The sequence below is a fragment of the Alosa alosa genome, chromosome 13 (genome assembly GCF_017589495.1).
Source record: "Alosa alosa isolate M-15738 ecotype Scorff River chromosome 13, AALO_Geno_1.1, whole genome shotgun sequence".
Taxonomy (NCBI): Eukaryota; Metazoa; Chordata; class Actinopteri; order Clupeiformes; family Clupeidae; genus Alosa; species Alosa alosa.
Genome location: NC_063201.1, coordinates 25,381,074 through 25,398,057, shown reverse-complemented (window position 1 = coordinate 25,398,057; position 16,984 = coordinate 25,381,074). Strand labels below are relative to the sequence as shown.

General features: G+C 41.8%; 1 protein-coding gene across 1 annotated transcript; it reads left to right on the top strand.

Annotated features, from left to right (window-relative positions):
• The first annotated feature begins 250 nt into the window (after positions 1-250).
• On the top strand, positions 251-15,847 carry ppox (protoporphyrinogen oxidase). The gene is given in 13 exon segments (XM_048261931.1): positions 251-387; positions 3,492-3,597; positions 3,734-3,868; positions 4,245-4,360; positions 5,084-5,094; positions 8,718-8,864; positions 8,867-8,910; positions 9,376-9,439; positions 9,763-9,881; positions 10,124-10,237; positions 11,188-11,337; positions 14,440-14,482; positions 14,755-15,847. Coding segments are annotated over 12 exon segments (1,164 nt in total). The 5' UTR covers positions 251-387; positions 3,492-3,510; the 3' UTR covers positions 14,889-15,847.
• Positions 15,848-16,984: the final 1,137 nt, after the last annotated feature.

Below are 16,984 nucleotides of genomic sequence, written 5' to 3'. Positions count from 1 at the left end.
AACATATAAGACAGATATAGGACAGACAAAGAAAGAACAGGACAGAAAGGAGTGTTAGGGGGGATGGGTTAGTCCCAAGAGATGGAGGAGGAGGGGGCTTGGAGCATATTCAAGTTCAAAAGGCGAATAGCCTAGGCTAAATATTATGTAAGCACTTAGGCCAGCAGTTTAGTCTGCCTTTCCTCACCCAGCTCACTAGATGGCACTGCAGGTATATAATACGTCTACGTTCATTTCATCTTAGTAATAGAAGAAGAGTTCAACGTAGGACACAACTGTCTATGGACACAAGCTATGTGTCAAAATATTGGTATATTAGTGCTTCTTCCAAACGTTTCATCTGATCTGAAGGTTAGAGCTCGACAAAATTGAAAGACTAGCCTACAGGTAAACACACTGCTAATAAACAACTTCAGGGGTCCTCTTTGCGACTTGTATAACTCTCTTATGTATCTGTTAACGTTACGAAATGTGTGTAAAAGGCGATAATAGGGCGATAAATGCATCTAAATGGGTCCCCCTCTGTTATGTTGATGCTAGCAAATTATGTTATTTAACGATTTAGCGAATGTCAAGTCGACAGTAGTTGACATCCAAGCAGAAGAGAAGAGAGTGGACTTTCAAGTATAACGTTTGTTTATGTCTTATCTTCTCAATTGGAATAATTGTATAAATGAAGGCATTAAAGCAAAGCAAATGATCGCCCATTGCACAAAACAGTGCACCTTTTTAACCTAAAGTCCATTCCTTGGACAAATGTCGAGATCAGATGCCTCCAACCACTGACTTCTGTCGTTGCTCTTGCGAGTGTCTGTCTGTCAGTGATAACAAAGACAGTTTATCACCTTCCAGCACTGTAGGCCTAGCTACCCCTAGTATACGTCCACCCGCCTCCTCGGTGGGAAGACGTTGAGAATGTGTGATCCCACTAAGATACCTACGTTATTTTGTATTGAACAGTTTGATATAACAGTTCAATACAAAATATAACCTACCTCACCAGGAAATAATATTGTTTGGATTGGACTCGACAACGACTTGATCCGATTTTTTGAAGGCCTGCTAGCATTGTCACGGGTGAGGCTTTATTTGAAAGCACTTGTTGCAATCATGTCTTATAATGTCTCTTGTAGTAGTCTCGTGAACTGTTCCTCTCTGTAAGGTGAAGCAAAAAATGAATTTGGCACACTTCTGTCAAGTAAAACTTGATAAGACCAGACCACAGAATTGATGACTCATGTTAGTGGTGTTACTAGTGCAAACCTCTTTCAATGGGAATTCATGGTAGAATTGTGGTCAGACAAGTCAGCTGAACAAGCATTAGCATTTCCGTGTACCCAGAAGGTCATGTCAGTCCAGTTTTTATCTTCTATGTGTTATGACTTTGTGAAACAAGTTGAAATACATACCGGTATCAATGCAATACAGTGCGTTTCACTTTTTCTACATTTTGTTATGTTACAGCCTTATTCCAAAATGGATTACATTTATTTTTTTTCTCAAAATTCTACACATGATACCCCATAATGACAAAAAAGCTTGTTTGAGATTTTTGCAAATATATTAAAAGTAAAAAAAATTACTTGTACATAAGTATTCACAACCTTTGCGATCAAGCTCAAAATTGAGCTCAGGTGCATTCTGTTTCCACTGGTCATCCTTGAGATTTTTCTACAGCTTAATTGGAGTCCACCTGTGGTAAATTCAGTTGATTGGACATGATTTGGAAAGGCACACACCGGTCTATATAGTCCCACACTTAACAGTGCATGTCAGATCACAAAACAAGCATGAAGTCAAAGGAATTGTCTGTAGACCTTCGAGACTCGAGGCACAGATCTGGGGAGGGGTGCAGAACAATTTCTGCTGCTTCAAAGGTCCCAATGAGCACAGTGGCCTCCATCATCCGTAAATGGAAGAAGTTTGGAACCACCAGGACTCTTCCTAGAGTTGGCCGTCCCTCTAAACTGAGTGATCGTGGGAGAAGGGCTTTAGTTAGTTTAGCTATTTAGTTTAGTAATAACTTGATGGTCACTCTGACAGAGCTCCAGGGTTCCTCTGTGGAGAGAGCAGAACCTTCCAGTAGGACGACCATCGCTGCAGCACTCCACCAATCAGGCCTGTATGGTAGAGTGGCCAGACGGAAGCTACTCCTTTGTAAAAGGCACATGGCAGCCTGCCTGGAGTTTGTTTCACATGGTCTCTCAGACCATGAGAAACAAAATCCTCCGGTCTGATGAGACAAAGACCCCGAACATGAGCATGTGTATTTTTATAAACGAAGACATTTCCCTACGTTTGAGCCTTTCATTTTAGGCATAAAACGAGAATTCAGCCCCGTAAAGCGGTTATCCAAAAACTCTGGCCAAAGTGTTTTTTTTTTTTTTTTTTTTTTTTAAACTTTGTTTATGCGTTTGGTTGTAAACTGTGGTAAACGGAGTTTTGGGCAGCCAACGTCACAGTATGCGACAGAAGTACACCAAATGTGCGACCAATGTTTACATTTACATGTTCTCCGCGTCGCGACTTTTCAGGGTTCTGATTGGTTAATGTGAGCTTGAGCTTATCGTTAGACTGCCACTGTGGTTTGGCGTGCTCATGACAGCATGTATGTACGCGGTTCGTGTAAACACATTTTAAAAAAAAAAAAAAGCGGTCTCGTGTAAATGCAGTTTTATTTGCAAACGTAGATGGCCAGATATTCGTTTAGGAAAATACCCTGCTTCGTGTAAACGTAGTCAAAGATCGAACTCTTTGGCGTGAATGCCAAGCGTTATGTTTGGAAAACACCAGGCACCACTCATCACCAATACCATCCCTACAGTGGAGCATGGTGGTGGCAGCATCGTGCTGTGGGGATGTTTTTCAGCAGCAGGAACTGGGCGACTAGTCAGGATTGAGGGAAAGACCTCAGACTGGGGCGACTGTTCATCTTTCAACAGGACGACAACCCTAAGCACACAGCCAAGATATCGAAGGAGTGGCTTCAGGACAACTCTGTGAATGTCCTAGAGTGGCCCAGCCAGAGCCCAGACTTGAATCCCATTGAACATCTCTGGAGGGATCTGAAAATGGCTGTGCACCAACGCTCCCCATCCAACCTGATGGCGCTCGAGAGGTTCTGTAAAGAGGAATGGGCGAAACTGGCCAAAGATAGGTGTGCCAAGCTTGTGACTTCATATTCCAAAAGACTGTAATTGCTGCCAAAGGTGCCATAACAAAGTATTGAGCAAATACTTATGTACATATTATATTTTTGTTCTTTTATTTCTAATACATTTGCAAACATTTAAAAAAAAAAAAAACTTTTTTTCATATAGTCATTATGGGGTATTGTGTGTAGAATTTTGAAGAAAAAAAATTGAATCCATTTTGGAATAAGCAAATAGCAAAATGTGAAAAAAGTGAAGCGCTGTGAATACTCTCTGTATGCTCTGTATGTGTTACACTTGCACTCGAGGTCCTAAATGTCTCCAGTTGTGTCCACTCAGGCGTGGGAGTTGGGCTTGAATGCAGAAGACAGTTGCTGTCCTAGGGGGAGGGATAGGGGGCCTGTCTGCCTGCTATCACCTCAGTAAGAGTCCCCAGGTCTCCAAGGTTAGCCACACACACTTACTCCGTCCTATGGCTTGGTTTTGGTTTCTTCTTTCTGTCTGTAACTTTTACTTTATTTCCTGTCACAGTATCGTTTATCCTTGTTTACTTTCGTTCTGTCTGTCTGACTGCTGTGTAGGTTGTGCTGTTGGAGGGCAGTGGACGTTGTGGAGGCTGGCTAAGCTCCACGCGCAGAGAGGATGGGGCAGTGTTTGAGCAGGGGCCGCGAGCGGTCCGCCCTGCAGGAGCAGTGGGGAAGAATACACTCAACATGGTACTGCAGTGTTGGTGCACTTTTTGTTTTGTTTGTTTGTTTGTGTGTGTGTGAGTGAGGGACTGCCTGCCAACCTGCCTTCATTATGCGCTTGCGCCTTACCCATGATATATTAAAGAGAAGGATGTATAGCACCATTGATGTGCATTTCTATTGATGTTTATCCTGCAAACCATAACTTGTGATTCTGTCACTAGTGTTGTGGTGCTTCTGTGCAAACTGAAGCTACTAAAAACTCTTCAGACGTATCTTTCATAATATTTTAATTGCCACCATTATCACTCACCATGTACCGATGATCAAGCCATTTTAAAAGATATTTCCAGGCCAATTTCATGTGATTGTAACCATGGGTCTCTTTGCGTCCTCCTTGCAGGTGTCTGAGCTGGGACTAGAGAGCGAAGTGCTCCCTGTCACTTACGACCATGTGGCCTCCAAAAACCGCTACCTCTATGTGGGGGGACAGCTCCACAAGATGCCATCTAGTCTGGGGTGAGGAGCGCTCTGGAGTGGAGCTGGTGAATAATTCCAGTCCCTAACCTCCGCAGGGTTGGTCTCATCTGCCTGTATAATTCATGTGTCAGAAGAGGCCTCTGCAAGAATGGAAATAAGTTACATCTCTGTTGCTGTCTCAGTCGTTCTATTCTCTCTCTTTCTCTCTCTCTCTCTCTCTCTCTCTCTCTCTCTCTCTCTCTCTCTCTCCTCTTTCTCTTTCTCTTTCTCTTTCTCTTTCTCTTTCTCTTTCTCTTTCTCTTTCTCTTTCTCTTTCTCTTTCTCTTTCTCTTTCTCTTTCTCTTTCTCTTTCTCTTTCTCTTTCTCTTTCTCTTTCTCTTTCTCTTTCTCTTTCTCTTTCTCTTTCTCTTTCTCTTTCTCTTTCTCTTTCTCTTTCTCTTTCTCTTTCTCTTTCTCTTTCTCTTTCTCTTTCTCTTTCTCTTTCTCTTTCTCTTTCTCTTTCTCTTTCTCTTTCTCTTTCTCTTTCTCTTTCTCTTTCTCTTTCTCTTTCTCTTTCTCTTTCTCTTTCTCTTTCTCTTTCTCTTTCTCTTTCTCTTTCTCTTTCTCTTTCTCTTTCTCTTTCTCTTTCTCTTTCTCTTTCTCTTTCTCTTTCTCTTTCTCTTTCTCTTTCTCTTTCTCTTTCTCTTTCTCTTTCTCTTTCTCTTTCTCTTTCTCTTTCTCTTTCTCTTTCTCTTTCTCTTTCTCTTTCTCTCTGGTGAGAAGAGTGCGGCTGGGTTGGGGAGGATGGAATATAAATATAAATGTGTATATATAATATAAATGACTACATTCACAGTGCAGACCTGCCAACCTCTACGAATTTTGCGTAGCAACGACGCATTTTCAGATCAAAATACGCCGCTACGATTTTTTACTTAAAACTACGCAAAACGAGCAGACCTCCAACTTCTCTGGAAAGCTCCTTGAGCATGTGAATCTCCCGCTAATTCATGCGAGGATGAGATACAGAGAGAAAGTGAGAAGTGAGAATGATAGGCAAAGCATAGTGTCCTCTCTTTATGTTTTATTTTTTTTCCGCCAACGGTGGATAACATGAAAGACTTGATGAGGTGAGTTTAACAAGTGTTCACTCGCAAATTCGCGTTCCCCTAGCTGCCGTTTTGCTGTGAAACTAAAAATATTTCACTGAGTGCGATTTTAAATTCACCTAGGCCTAATAGTTTGACTGCGTCTTGGAAAGTTATTACTTGTTCACGAGCATATGTTTCAGTTGTTTCAGTTAGCATATTTTCAATGTGTCGCTGATGGTTAAAGTTTTCATAACTAAGGCACTAATTAGGCGGGTCAATATAGGGTTCAACGTAAAAAAAAATGATACAAAGTTTTTTTATGGATTCTGGTACTGTTGGACACGCTAAATAACATACTAAAAATCTAGTAAAATCTGACCTTGGGAAAGGGGTCATTTTCAAAATGGCCACCAAAATGGCTGTCCACAGGTTAGAATGGCTATATCTCAATTACTATTCAGCCTACAGGGGTGAAATTGATATCAAATGATAGTCAAATTAAACAATAATAGGATTTTAAATGTTAAAATTGAAAATGTTTCAATACTCTACCTTTTTCAGCCATAAATTAAAATCAATGCGTTTTAATACAGAGCAAATGCAATACAGGATTATTAACCATCTCCATGGCATGGAGGAAGATAAGACATGTCTTAACTGGTGTTATATCTCATCTAGAGGTTATATGCTTTTAGAAAATATATGGTTTGGGGTGTTTAATCTGTTTTGCCTGGACAATATAGGCTAAAATGTATCCCCTTTACACTATATTTGCCTATACAGAATAGAGTATGTATTATGCTTGGTGTGGAGGAAGATGGAAATGTTATTTTGTTGATGTTATATTTCATGTACAGGGTATATGCTTTTACAATATGTAGAGTAGTGTTTGCGAGTAAGTGGCTGTTTTATGACTTTAATGAACCATGACCCATGTACTGTATAGGCATGCATTGTATATTTGTGTAGATCAATAATTGTTGGCATCTATCATTAGGGGGGAAGCTAATTAAACTGAATCTTAAACTATATGCATAAGTAGATCAGAAATAATTATTATATCATTACAATAATTATTATATCATGACTCACCTGAAAGGAACTTGTGTGGATTGTCACATTGTTCATTTTGACACGTTCCACAGGCAGCAGTGCAAGGTAATCCATATCTTCTACACGAACAGCGGAGTGTCTTGCAGAAATGCACACAATTAAGAACAGTTGACTGTCTCTGTACTTGGATCTAACATGAAAGAGTATTTGATTGAGGTTGATTCCATTCCATTAGGTAATCAGTATCTGAAAACTAAACTGAGGTAGCGTGATGCGGGAATGACATGTTTCACAGAAGGAAAGGTTTTGAAGGCATGGTGACACTGAGAGAAAAAACATCATGCATCCCTCAGGTCCTACTATAAGAACACTAAAAAAGGTGGAGATGAAGTCATCAGTGACCTCTTAATCTGATAAAACATGAAAAACACTTTCCTAGGCTGAATAATGCTTCAGATATAGCCAAAATTAGCCTCTGGTGGCCATCTTGGACGCCATCTTGAAAATGACAAGTCTTTGAAAATGATGAACTGATGCTTTAGTCTGACATATATGAATCAGTGACCTTTAAATCTGATCAAACACGACAAACACTTTCCTAGGCTGAATAATGCGTCAGATATAGCCAAAATTAGCTTCCTGTGGCCATCTTGGACGCCATCTTGAAAATTATAAGTCTTTGAAAATTATGAACTGATACTTTAGTGTGACATATATGAATCAGTGACCTCTAAATCTGATGAAACACGAAAAACACTTTCCTAGGCTGATTAATGCTTTAGATATCCCAAATTAGCTTCTGGTGGCCATCTTGGACGCCATCTTGAAAATGACCCCTTTACTGGGGTCCGATTTTACTAGATTTTTAATATGTTATTAAGTACATCTAAAGGTATCATAATCAGTTGAAAAACCTTTTGTTTCAATTTTTTTGAGATTAGGTGGGTTTTTTTTTTTTTTCATATATTGACCCGCCTAAATGGAGCGCGGACCTTTCCGAGGGAAAATACAGCCATTAACAACGAGTCTGAAAGTGGACCAAGGCGAAATATTTTGAGCTGCTCATTAATGAGTGTTCAATTTGTGTTTTTCTTTGGAGCATATGGATCCTTCTTCATGATTATTAGAGTGAAAACAAGTGAGAACAAATGATAGGTGCGCGATCTCAGTCTATAAGCCTATCACTGTAGTTGGGATAATGTAGGCCTAATCATTGCAGCCTCACAAATGGCAGAAAGACACCACAATCTGAAAGAAACTTGAGTGCACGTGCAAGTGAAATTCTTTAAAAGCAATCAGTAGTTTGCATTAGTCAGCAGGTAATACTTGAACCTTGAACAATGAGTGTATTTTGTTTTTTTTTACAAATAAACAAAACATGTAGGTTATTGTGAGTAAAGGGATAGACTACACACTGACAACAGCAGATGTCCATAAGCCTATATCTACTGTAGCCTACATCCAGGTAAATTAGATATGTTGGCATAACATGGACGATAGATGTATTTCTTTACAAAATAAATCTTTAATATTAATGGATTGAAAAGAGGTATAATACCAGGCATGATCGAATAGGGCCCACATAAAAGAAAATGAACAATACCCACATCAGTGCCTATCAACACAAGTGTTTTTCATAGGTCAGGATTGTTACAATCTAAAACAGATTGTCAACATTATAGAGCTACTGTAAAAGATTCAGTTTGCACTTTCAGGAACACATTGAATCCCGTTTAGATAGATATTCAACATTAAAGATGGGTCGCTATCCAAAATGTGTCTTGCGAGTATGGCTATGTCTGTTTTTGGCTGCATGCATGAAGGCCGACGTGAGCAATTTTTGTTTTCTCGGCTCGAGGTGCTACTCAAAAAAAATTCTTCAAGGTTGGCAGGTCTGTTTACATAGAAACTATAACAATACCGACATGAACATTATCATCTGGGGTTACTTTCAGAACTATTTTGAAAGATTCTAATTGGCTGTCAGCTTTTTATCAATCACACTCATCAACACGAGAAGAAGAGATTTTCCTTATTGTTGGTCAGTGTTTACTTTCATGTTATAGTTACAGTTAGCATTCTAGTTATCATTCCTGGTGTGAACGGCCCTACAGTCTTTCATGTCTACATGTAAATCTCTCAGGTAGGGGTGGTGCTTTATGAAACGGGTGGTGCGAAAGGGTAATGGAATGGATTAGAATGACCTTTTCTTTTCAAAGCTGTTGCACCACAGCATGATTCCATTAACACATCTGCCATTTCTACCGTCCTAGGAGTTGGCCCAACAGTGACCCCATCCGACCTGGCGACGCGGTCCGCCAAGGAGTCATGGGCTCAGTGGTCTTTGCGAAGAGGCATGCAGATGCTTCCGGAAGCTCTTGAAGATTTCCTGAAGAGGAAAGACAATGTGGAATTGCACAGACACAGTCGGTGCAGACACTGAATGCTACTGGCACTGGCTGGGAGGTGAGGGGGGCATAGGAATAGCATGACTCTCTGTACACTGATTCAAGTTACACGGCATCCCACTAGTGCTGTCTTGCTACAAAACATCATTAGGATCGAACTTTAGTTAAAGGTTACATATTTCACCCTTTGTATGCTGGTTCCTTTACAAACCTATTTTGATAACAGTTATCCAGCTTGCATGATAAAAGCAAACTTGCTCACTTCAGCTGTGAGCAAAGACTTGGTTTAGATGGGTCAAATTGGAAAAGTTCTGAATTGATCATTCTCATCTCACTGGATCATGTATCCAGATATAGGCAGACCATATTTTGGTGGTTTTGCATTGGTAGCTATCAAATGATAAAAGGTCAAAATCAATATGTAAAAGCATTGACAAAGTGACATTTTCATGATTCCTTTCATGTGACCTTTATACTTAGCCTTAAAATGCCATATCTGTTTAATATGCCGCCTGTGTTTCAGATTAAGCTTGAAGATGGAGCCACTGTGAAGGCTGATCATGTCATTTCAGCATTGCCTGCCAATTGTAAGCTTTACTCTGATTATCAAAAAAACAAAATTGAATGTCCACACACTTGCTCCCGTTTTGCTTTATCTTTTATTTCACCAAAACGGGAGCAAGTGTGTGGACATTCAATTTTGTTTTTTTGATTGTCTGACCCTTTTGTCCTGCACCTGCGTTTTGGATGTGCGCACCTCTACCTTAGAAGCTTTACTCTAATTAAAATTTTCTTAAACGTGTCCTTAAAAATCGTATATAAAATTTTAATAAAGCCTAAATCCTCAATTCATCAATACAGTCTTGTTATTAAACATTACCCCTTCCACCCTTCCCTTGATGAAACACAGCCCTGGCCTCGATACTTCCCCCTGCTGCTCAACCCCTGTCACAACAGCTACAAGGGATCTCCTCGGTGACAGTGGCCGTGGTGAATCTGGAGTATGAGGGTTCCGTCCTGCCAGTCACGGTGAGGTTTGGATAGATTAGAGTTAAGTTGTTGGTTTGAGATGGCCTCTTAAATAGAGGCTGTTAAAAATGTATAATTAAAAAAGATTAAACAGACTTTCATAATTCTGCTTTGTTAATATGTTTTGGTTAATTAGATACTGTTTTCCCATTGGGTATCTGTCAAAGTTTTGTGCAACAGTCATTGTTGGTGTTTTTAAATTTTGTGTGTGTGCGTGTGTGTGCTTTATGGGGAATGTGTAGGGCTTTGGGCACTTGGTCCCTTCCTCAGAGGACCGTGGGCTGTTGGGGGTGGTGTACGACTCCGTTCCCTTCCCACAACATAACCGCTCTGGAGTCCCATCCACCAGACTCACGGTAACTTGCAACACACACACACAGTCACAAACATACGTACAGAGTGAGAGTGAGTGATAGAATGAATGTGCCACCTTTTAAGACTGCCAGGACGCACCACATCTATAGTGTAATATACAGGCCCTATAGTGTGAGTGTGTTTCCTGGCTTGGAGGCACGAGGCTAAGCACAAGTCTGAATCTTTTATGTCTACATGCAGATCTCTATTGGCTCCCCCAGCCCCTCTGCCAGGGCACACTGCTCAGGACTCATGAAGGAAAGCCAATGGCTGACGTAACCGTGGGACAGAAATATCCCAGAACTCCTAACTGGAATACACTGGTCTGCCCTACCAAACCGTATAAATAGCCTCCAGTGCTATGTGGCTTTTCCGCGGCACAAAATGCCATTGAATAATTCACTTCCTTCCCATTCTTTAGTCATCATTTATTAACCATGCAGATGGCTGCAACATGGACATGGTGGTATGGCAGACAAGATGAGTGTTAACCACTAGGGGTTCATACCACAACCAACTCATTCATATGCAGTGCAGAGAGGCTTACCGGGAGTGACAATGGCTGCTTCTCTTCAACCAGCCCCGTTGAACTGATTGGCAAAAAGTAGCAGAAGTCATTCTGAAGAACACATGAACTCTTGGTGTTATTTCTTTCCCTAATGTCTCATTTGGGAGCGAGGCAGAGAGCAAGGGAGGGAGGGAGGGAGCGAGGGAGAGGCTAAAGGGGCAGAGGGGAATTGAAGACATTGTCAGTGTGTTAGATGTGTGTTAGAGGTTCAGGGTTTTGCTGTCAAATTTTGGATCCTCATTAGTTCACCCCAATGACGAGCATGTGTGATGGGGAATTGCTCGGGAGCTTGGCCCGAGCTCTGGGACTGTAATTCACTATCAGGAGAACTTTCAGAGCATTCTTTTGATCCTCTTGCTCCTATTTTCCTTTCTGGTTTCTCAGGTGATGATGGGAGGAGCATGGTTCCACGAAGTGTTCGGCGACCCCGAGAGCGTGTCGAAAGAGAGGCTGCTGGAGAGAGCGACCCAGGCTGTGACCGCTCACCTTGGGGTCACGGCGGTCCCTATCTGGAGTCTTGTGGCTCTGCTTAAGGTGAGGATCCCTCGGGACTCCCGTGTGTAGGACCGCGAGCGGCCGGGCTCAGAGAGGGGCTCAGAGAGGGGAGGTCAGGGGAGGTTGGGCAGCACAGTGGTCATGACTAACACCGTTTTAGTTGTAGAAAGAGTAATTCCTCAGCGCTTCTGAGGACATCTGGTGCGTCTACGGGAAGGGACAGTCCATGATGGACTCTGACGAAGATGTAGTAAACATCAAAACATTAGTAATTTATTGCTGTGCACCTATGCATTAAAACGTAGTATTAAGTAAACATCTGCGTTGCTCCGGCGATCCTCTATTACCTGTTTTCGTTATCTATTCCGTTATCTTTGTTATCAAACATCCGTTATCAAGCAGCAGTACTGGGTTTCCCAGATGCAGGCATTCCCTCCCAATTAGCCCGCTCCATTTCTGGTGTTTTCTTCCTGTCCAGGCTGTTGAATTAATACCAAGGTGCTGGTGTGCATGTGCTTTTTAAGAGGTGTAAAGATGTGCATGCCACACGCTGGAGCGTCTCTGTCTCCTCTTTTGGCATAATTATGCTCTTTTCCATCCTTTTTCCCTGAAAAAAACAGTCTTGCATATATTTTTCTTCAGACGCTTTGTGTCGAGTTTTGTTTTTCAAGCCTATTTGTTGAAATGAACAGTTGTATTGTATTCATACAACTTTTTTACTGCCTGCATCTGAATGCTAAAATGAAGCCTCAGATTAAACTATTGCAAATTAAGCCAACCATCTTCAAAGATTAGATTAGTGGTCGGCATCATATTGCACTGCTCCCTGTCTGACAGCATCTTACTCTGCCAGAACGCCGCCGGGGGACTAGTGCTCCTCCTCCACTGCGCCGACTGTCTAACTGTCATAGCCCCTCTCTCGCCACCAGAGGTCCTCGGTGTGTCTCCTCTGTGTTTTTGAGTGACAGCCTCTACTAGCTGTGCATGTCCTGCAGAACCTCTCCTCAGTCACGGCGGTGCTTAATGATGTTAGTCTATTTAGTGGCATCCCCCCACGGATCCAGACTGAACCTGTCGCTAATAAATATCTCAGCAGATGGATGCCTATTTCATTATTTATATGCCCATAGTCTATATTTGTATGTTCTCCAAGCCTTCAGCTTGGTAGATGTCACCTTGGGAATGGTCTTCACCGTATGTATAGAAGGAAAGCGTGTATGTGTGGGGAGTTGGAGAGAGGGGGGGGGAAGACTTACTCATGGAATGGATAAGAATGGCATCCTTGGACTTCTGGGGGGGGTGGGGGTGTTCCATCTAGGGCTGAACGATTTATTGCATTTGCGATAATATCGCGATATGATGAAACGCGATTTTCAAACCACAAAGGCTGCGATTACGCTTTGTAATATGTGACGTCACCAAAACGCATTTATACTTGAGCTTGCCGATGCGCCACCGACTCTTCACACCGACCACTGAAGAAGCAAAAAACGTAAACAAGAGGACCAACTAACAGTGTCAAGAAGGGTCTGATCGGTAGAGCTACTTTGGTTAAAAATAAACCTCTTCATTACATTTTGCTCGAACCTGCCATGTCCTTGGCTCTAGTTCATAATTCCCCTGTGCTGCTACTCTGGCTGGTAACTTCGTTCACTTGTCCAGCTGACGATTAAAACTTCATGACTGTTTAGGCTGCACAGCAGCCATTCACCTGTGCACTGGGGACTTTGTTTACTGGAGTACAGTGACCGTGGGGGCATTTGCTATATCCAAGGGGATTGGCGGCACAAACATTTCATCTCACAGGTATGTCTCCGATTGGCTTTGTTGTGATATGAACAAACGAGTTAATTTGCATGCATGCATATTGCGCTGCAGTGTTGATGCTAACCTTTACAGTGTTTCCCACAGAATTAAATTTTATTTGTGGTGGTAGGTTTGCAGAATTAAGTTTTTAACAAAGTAGTGCAGCGTGGTTATGATGCTAACTAGATTTAAGCACAATTTAGAACAACCTGGAAAATCATTGTGTGGTGGTCAATGTTGATATTGTGGTGGGCCGCCACAGATAAGTCAATGTATGGGAAACACTGCTTTAGTTAACACCAAGCGGAACGGTCATTTGGCCGCATTTATTTGCGCACTGCAACAATCTACAGTAGCCTAGTTTGTTCCGATTCACGTGCAAGTAGCCTACAGAGGAGGTGTCGCAATCGCAATATTGGTGAGAAAAATCGCAATTAGATTTTTTTTTTTCCAAAATCGTTCACCCCTAGTTCCATCCATTCCAACTCTGAATTTTTATACGCAGGCTGGTACACACACACACACACACACCTATACCTATATCTATATGCTCGCACCCTAACCTCCAGATCAGTTGCATGTTGCCCGGGCACACCCACACACTAACTGAAGCATAAGCTCTGCATAAGTGCTTCAGTCAACGACATATGGTTATGGATTTAATGCTCCATTCATGCCCACTCACACTCATGGCACGTATAATCTCCATTTGCTGCTCATGCAGATCTGGACTGAATTGTTATGCAGCACACACACTCCGTATACTGAGGTACTCATTCTTATGGTGAATACTGAGGTACTCATTCTTATGGTTTACAGCCTTCAGCACACATGTATGCAGTCTGTGGTTGTAAAAATGTCAGCGTAAAAAAAACCGAACCTCTTTAAAATTGCATTTGCGTAAAAGAAATGCACACATGCCACGGCGTTCTGCCATCGGTATTCAGAGCACCATACTTCTTTGTTCAAATTCAAGCCTAATTCTTGGTCCCTTGTTGCCCTCAAGAATTGTTATTGTCATTTGCTTTGTGCTCTGGGAGGGAGCTCAAGGCTGCTAGCTGTACTCACTAGTCACCCGCTGACAGAGAACATAATATTCCAAAAACACAAGACAAAGGGAGCGGACTGATAGACTGTCTGTGTGCATTTGTGCAGTCATTTGAGTCGCTGCTGCCATCAGGTTCAGTCCGAGTGAGGAGTTTTTGACCATGGTGTTAGAGGTGTGGTACTCGCACACATTGAAAAAAAAGTTGGTCCAATGATGGGCAAAAGCTTTCTTCAACACTGTGTGTTTGGATTTTTTTTTTTTTCTTAACGATATATTTTTTTTTTTAGGACTGCATTCCTCAATATCATCTTGGACATTGGAAGCGACTAGGTGAGACCTAAAACATGTTGGTACAATCACACAATTTATATTCTGTGGTGTTCTGTGCACAACACATTGTATGGAATATGAGTCAACCCCCATAGGGCACCAATGCAAACAACAAACATACCCTTAGTCTAATGCAGTCTGACAAGACCCTGAGAACATGTGCTGTATAAAATTCTTCTAACATGCGATGTGGATGTGTTCTGGATATGTTGTGAAGTCCTTCTAACCTGCGATGCATATGTGGATGTTTAATAGATTTGGATGTGTTGCAGAGACCATGAGGACGTACATCAGTGACCACAACCTCCCTCTGACGCTGGCAGGGGCCTCGTATGACGGAGTCTCAGTCAATGACGTCATCTTCAGTGGACAAACAGCAGCAGAGAGTCTGGTGGGGGTAGTATAAGTGTGTAAGAGCGCCTTTGTGCATTTATGATTTAAGTTTGCTTTTTTACTTAAGCTTTTTTTTGCTTAGTTTACATTTGTTTTTTGCTATGACAATTTAAAAAATATATAATTTAATGCTATACAGGAAGATGACAATGTTGACAATTTTAAATCTCCATAGCATAAATAATGGAAATCTTACATTTTGCCTTCAGTTTTCAACAAATCGTTATCAGCTTTTCATTTGATTTATTAGAGTGTGAAAAATAACAAGTTTGTCTCTCCCTTTTTAATCACCACTGAACTAATTTTGTTCAAGTTTAAGCACACTATCAATATAAAATTCTTTATGTCTGTATTTCCCATTGTTGTCCCTGTTCCTTGTGATAATGGATCAGAAACACACTTTGCATTTAGCAAAGTAACATTCATGAGTATGGCTGTGAATGTGTTTGAGTGTGCCTTTCTACAGTTGTGAATGTGACATTGCTTACTGAATGTGGCATTTGGCATCTGGTGGCGTTCATGCTCCATGCGGGGGCATCGCCGCCAAGGTGGCCCATTCGCTCCGAGCTTGTCCAAGCCGGCAGCTAGAACAGCAGCCCTTTGAAGCCTGGCTGTCCCTAAGCCTCCCTCACTGTGAGTGCTGACCGCCCGTATGAAGAGACTGGTTCAGGTAGAACAGTAGTCTTCCTGAGAGTGTGCTTAGCAATCATTCAAATGTGACCATATTTAGAGTTTATGGAGAAATTACATCTTTATTTATTCAATACAATTTGATCATAATTATGTATTTTTTTACATAGATCTTTGTTTTGGCAAGCTGAGAAATTAATAAATGGTTTTGCTATGCCGTTGTGCTCTGTGACAGTAAATCTGTTTTTATATTTGTGATGGTTCGAGCAGGAGAATTAAAGGAAATGTCATTCTTGTGGTGTGATGGTTCGGGCAGGAGAATTAAAGGAATATGTCATTCTTGTCTTGTGCCTGAGTCGTGATAAGTCGTGTTTAGGATTACCAATATCAAATACTCATTGGCAGTAGTTTTGGTGATGTAACTGAGACAATTTTACGGTACGGCTTCAAACAGAAAGCGCAATTCTGGTCAGACAAAACATTGAACTCTCAATTTTCGAAATTAGGTTACAGAAGAGTCCCATCATGTTCACCTTTAAAATGTGCAGCTGTGCAGAGGAGAGCCTGTCTGAGGGTCGGGTGAGCCTTCCGTTTTAGCACATCAAAGGAGGAAAATGGAGATCAGCCTGTCAACATCGCTCTGGTGATTTGTCTACCTCAGCTGTGCTGATTTGGAATGTTTTCTTTTTTTCCCCTCTTCTGTGTTAATTGATTTTGTGCGAGGCTGTGCTCAGTCTCACAATGGAGAAGGCTCCTACGTATTGCTGCAGTCTTCCTGAATTCCAAATCTGATTGAATGCGATTGTTTCTCTTTTTTTTTTTTTTTGCTTTGTTTTGTGCGCTTCTGAAATATGGTTTCGTGCCAGCTACCTGATTTCTAAAGAACTGATGAATTCCTGCGGGCAGTGACGATAACTGAAATGTGGGCCTAGTTGTTTTGATGAATGGAAAATGACCGAGTGAATAATGCAGGAGTTTCCCCACAGGTCAATGACACTGTTGTCAGTAGCATAATTAATGCCTGTTTCTCACAGTTTTGAAATGAAATATATGAGCATATGGTCACGTCCACTTTGCTGTGAGAACACGGCATATGGCCATGTGGCTGGATTGCACGTGGACGAGCTTTAAAAGGAATGAGACAGGCATTATTCAAGAGTCATTTCATGTGCAATGAAACCTCCTAAAATTCCACCAGGATCTGTTGGCAGTTTCCTCTCCTCTGCTGGACTCCTGACAACGCTGATTGTAATTAAAATCCCTCTTGGCACGCAGTCTGAGGAAAGAGGAAGAGCAATGAGCAGCAGTCTTCCGTGTTCATGTGTCCTGGAGGGTTTTGTTTCCTCCGGAGGGCCTTGGCTATCCTCTTGGGCCTCGTATTGACACCAAGGAGACAAACTGCCATGCTCAGAGCTCCTTGTGAGCAGGTGTCTGTGGTCTTGGTGAATCGGAGACAGGAGTGAGGCGCTGTGTGTGTGT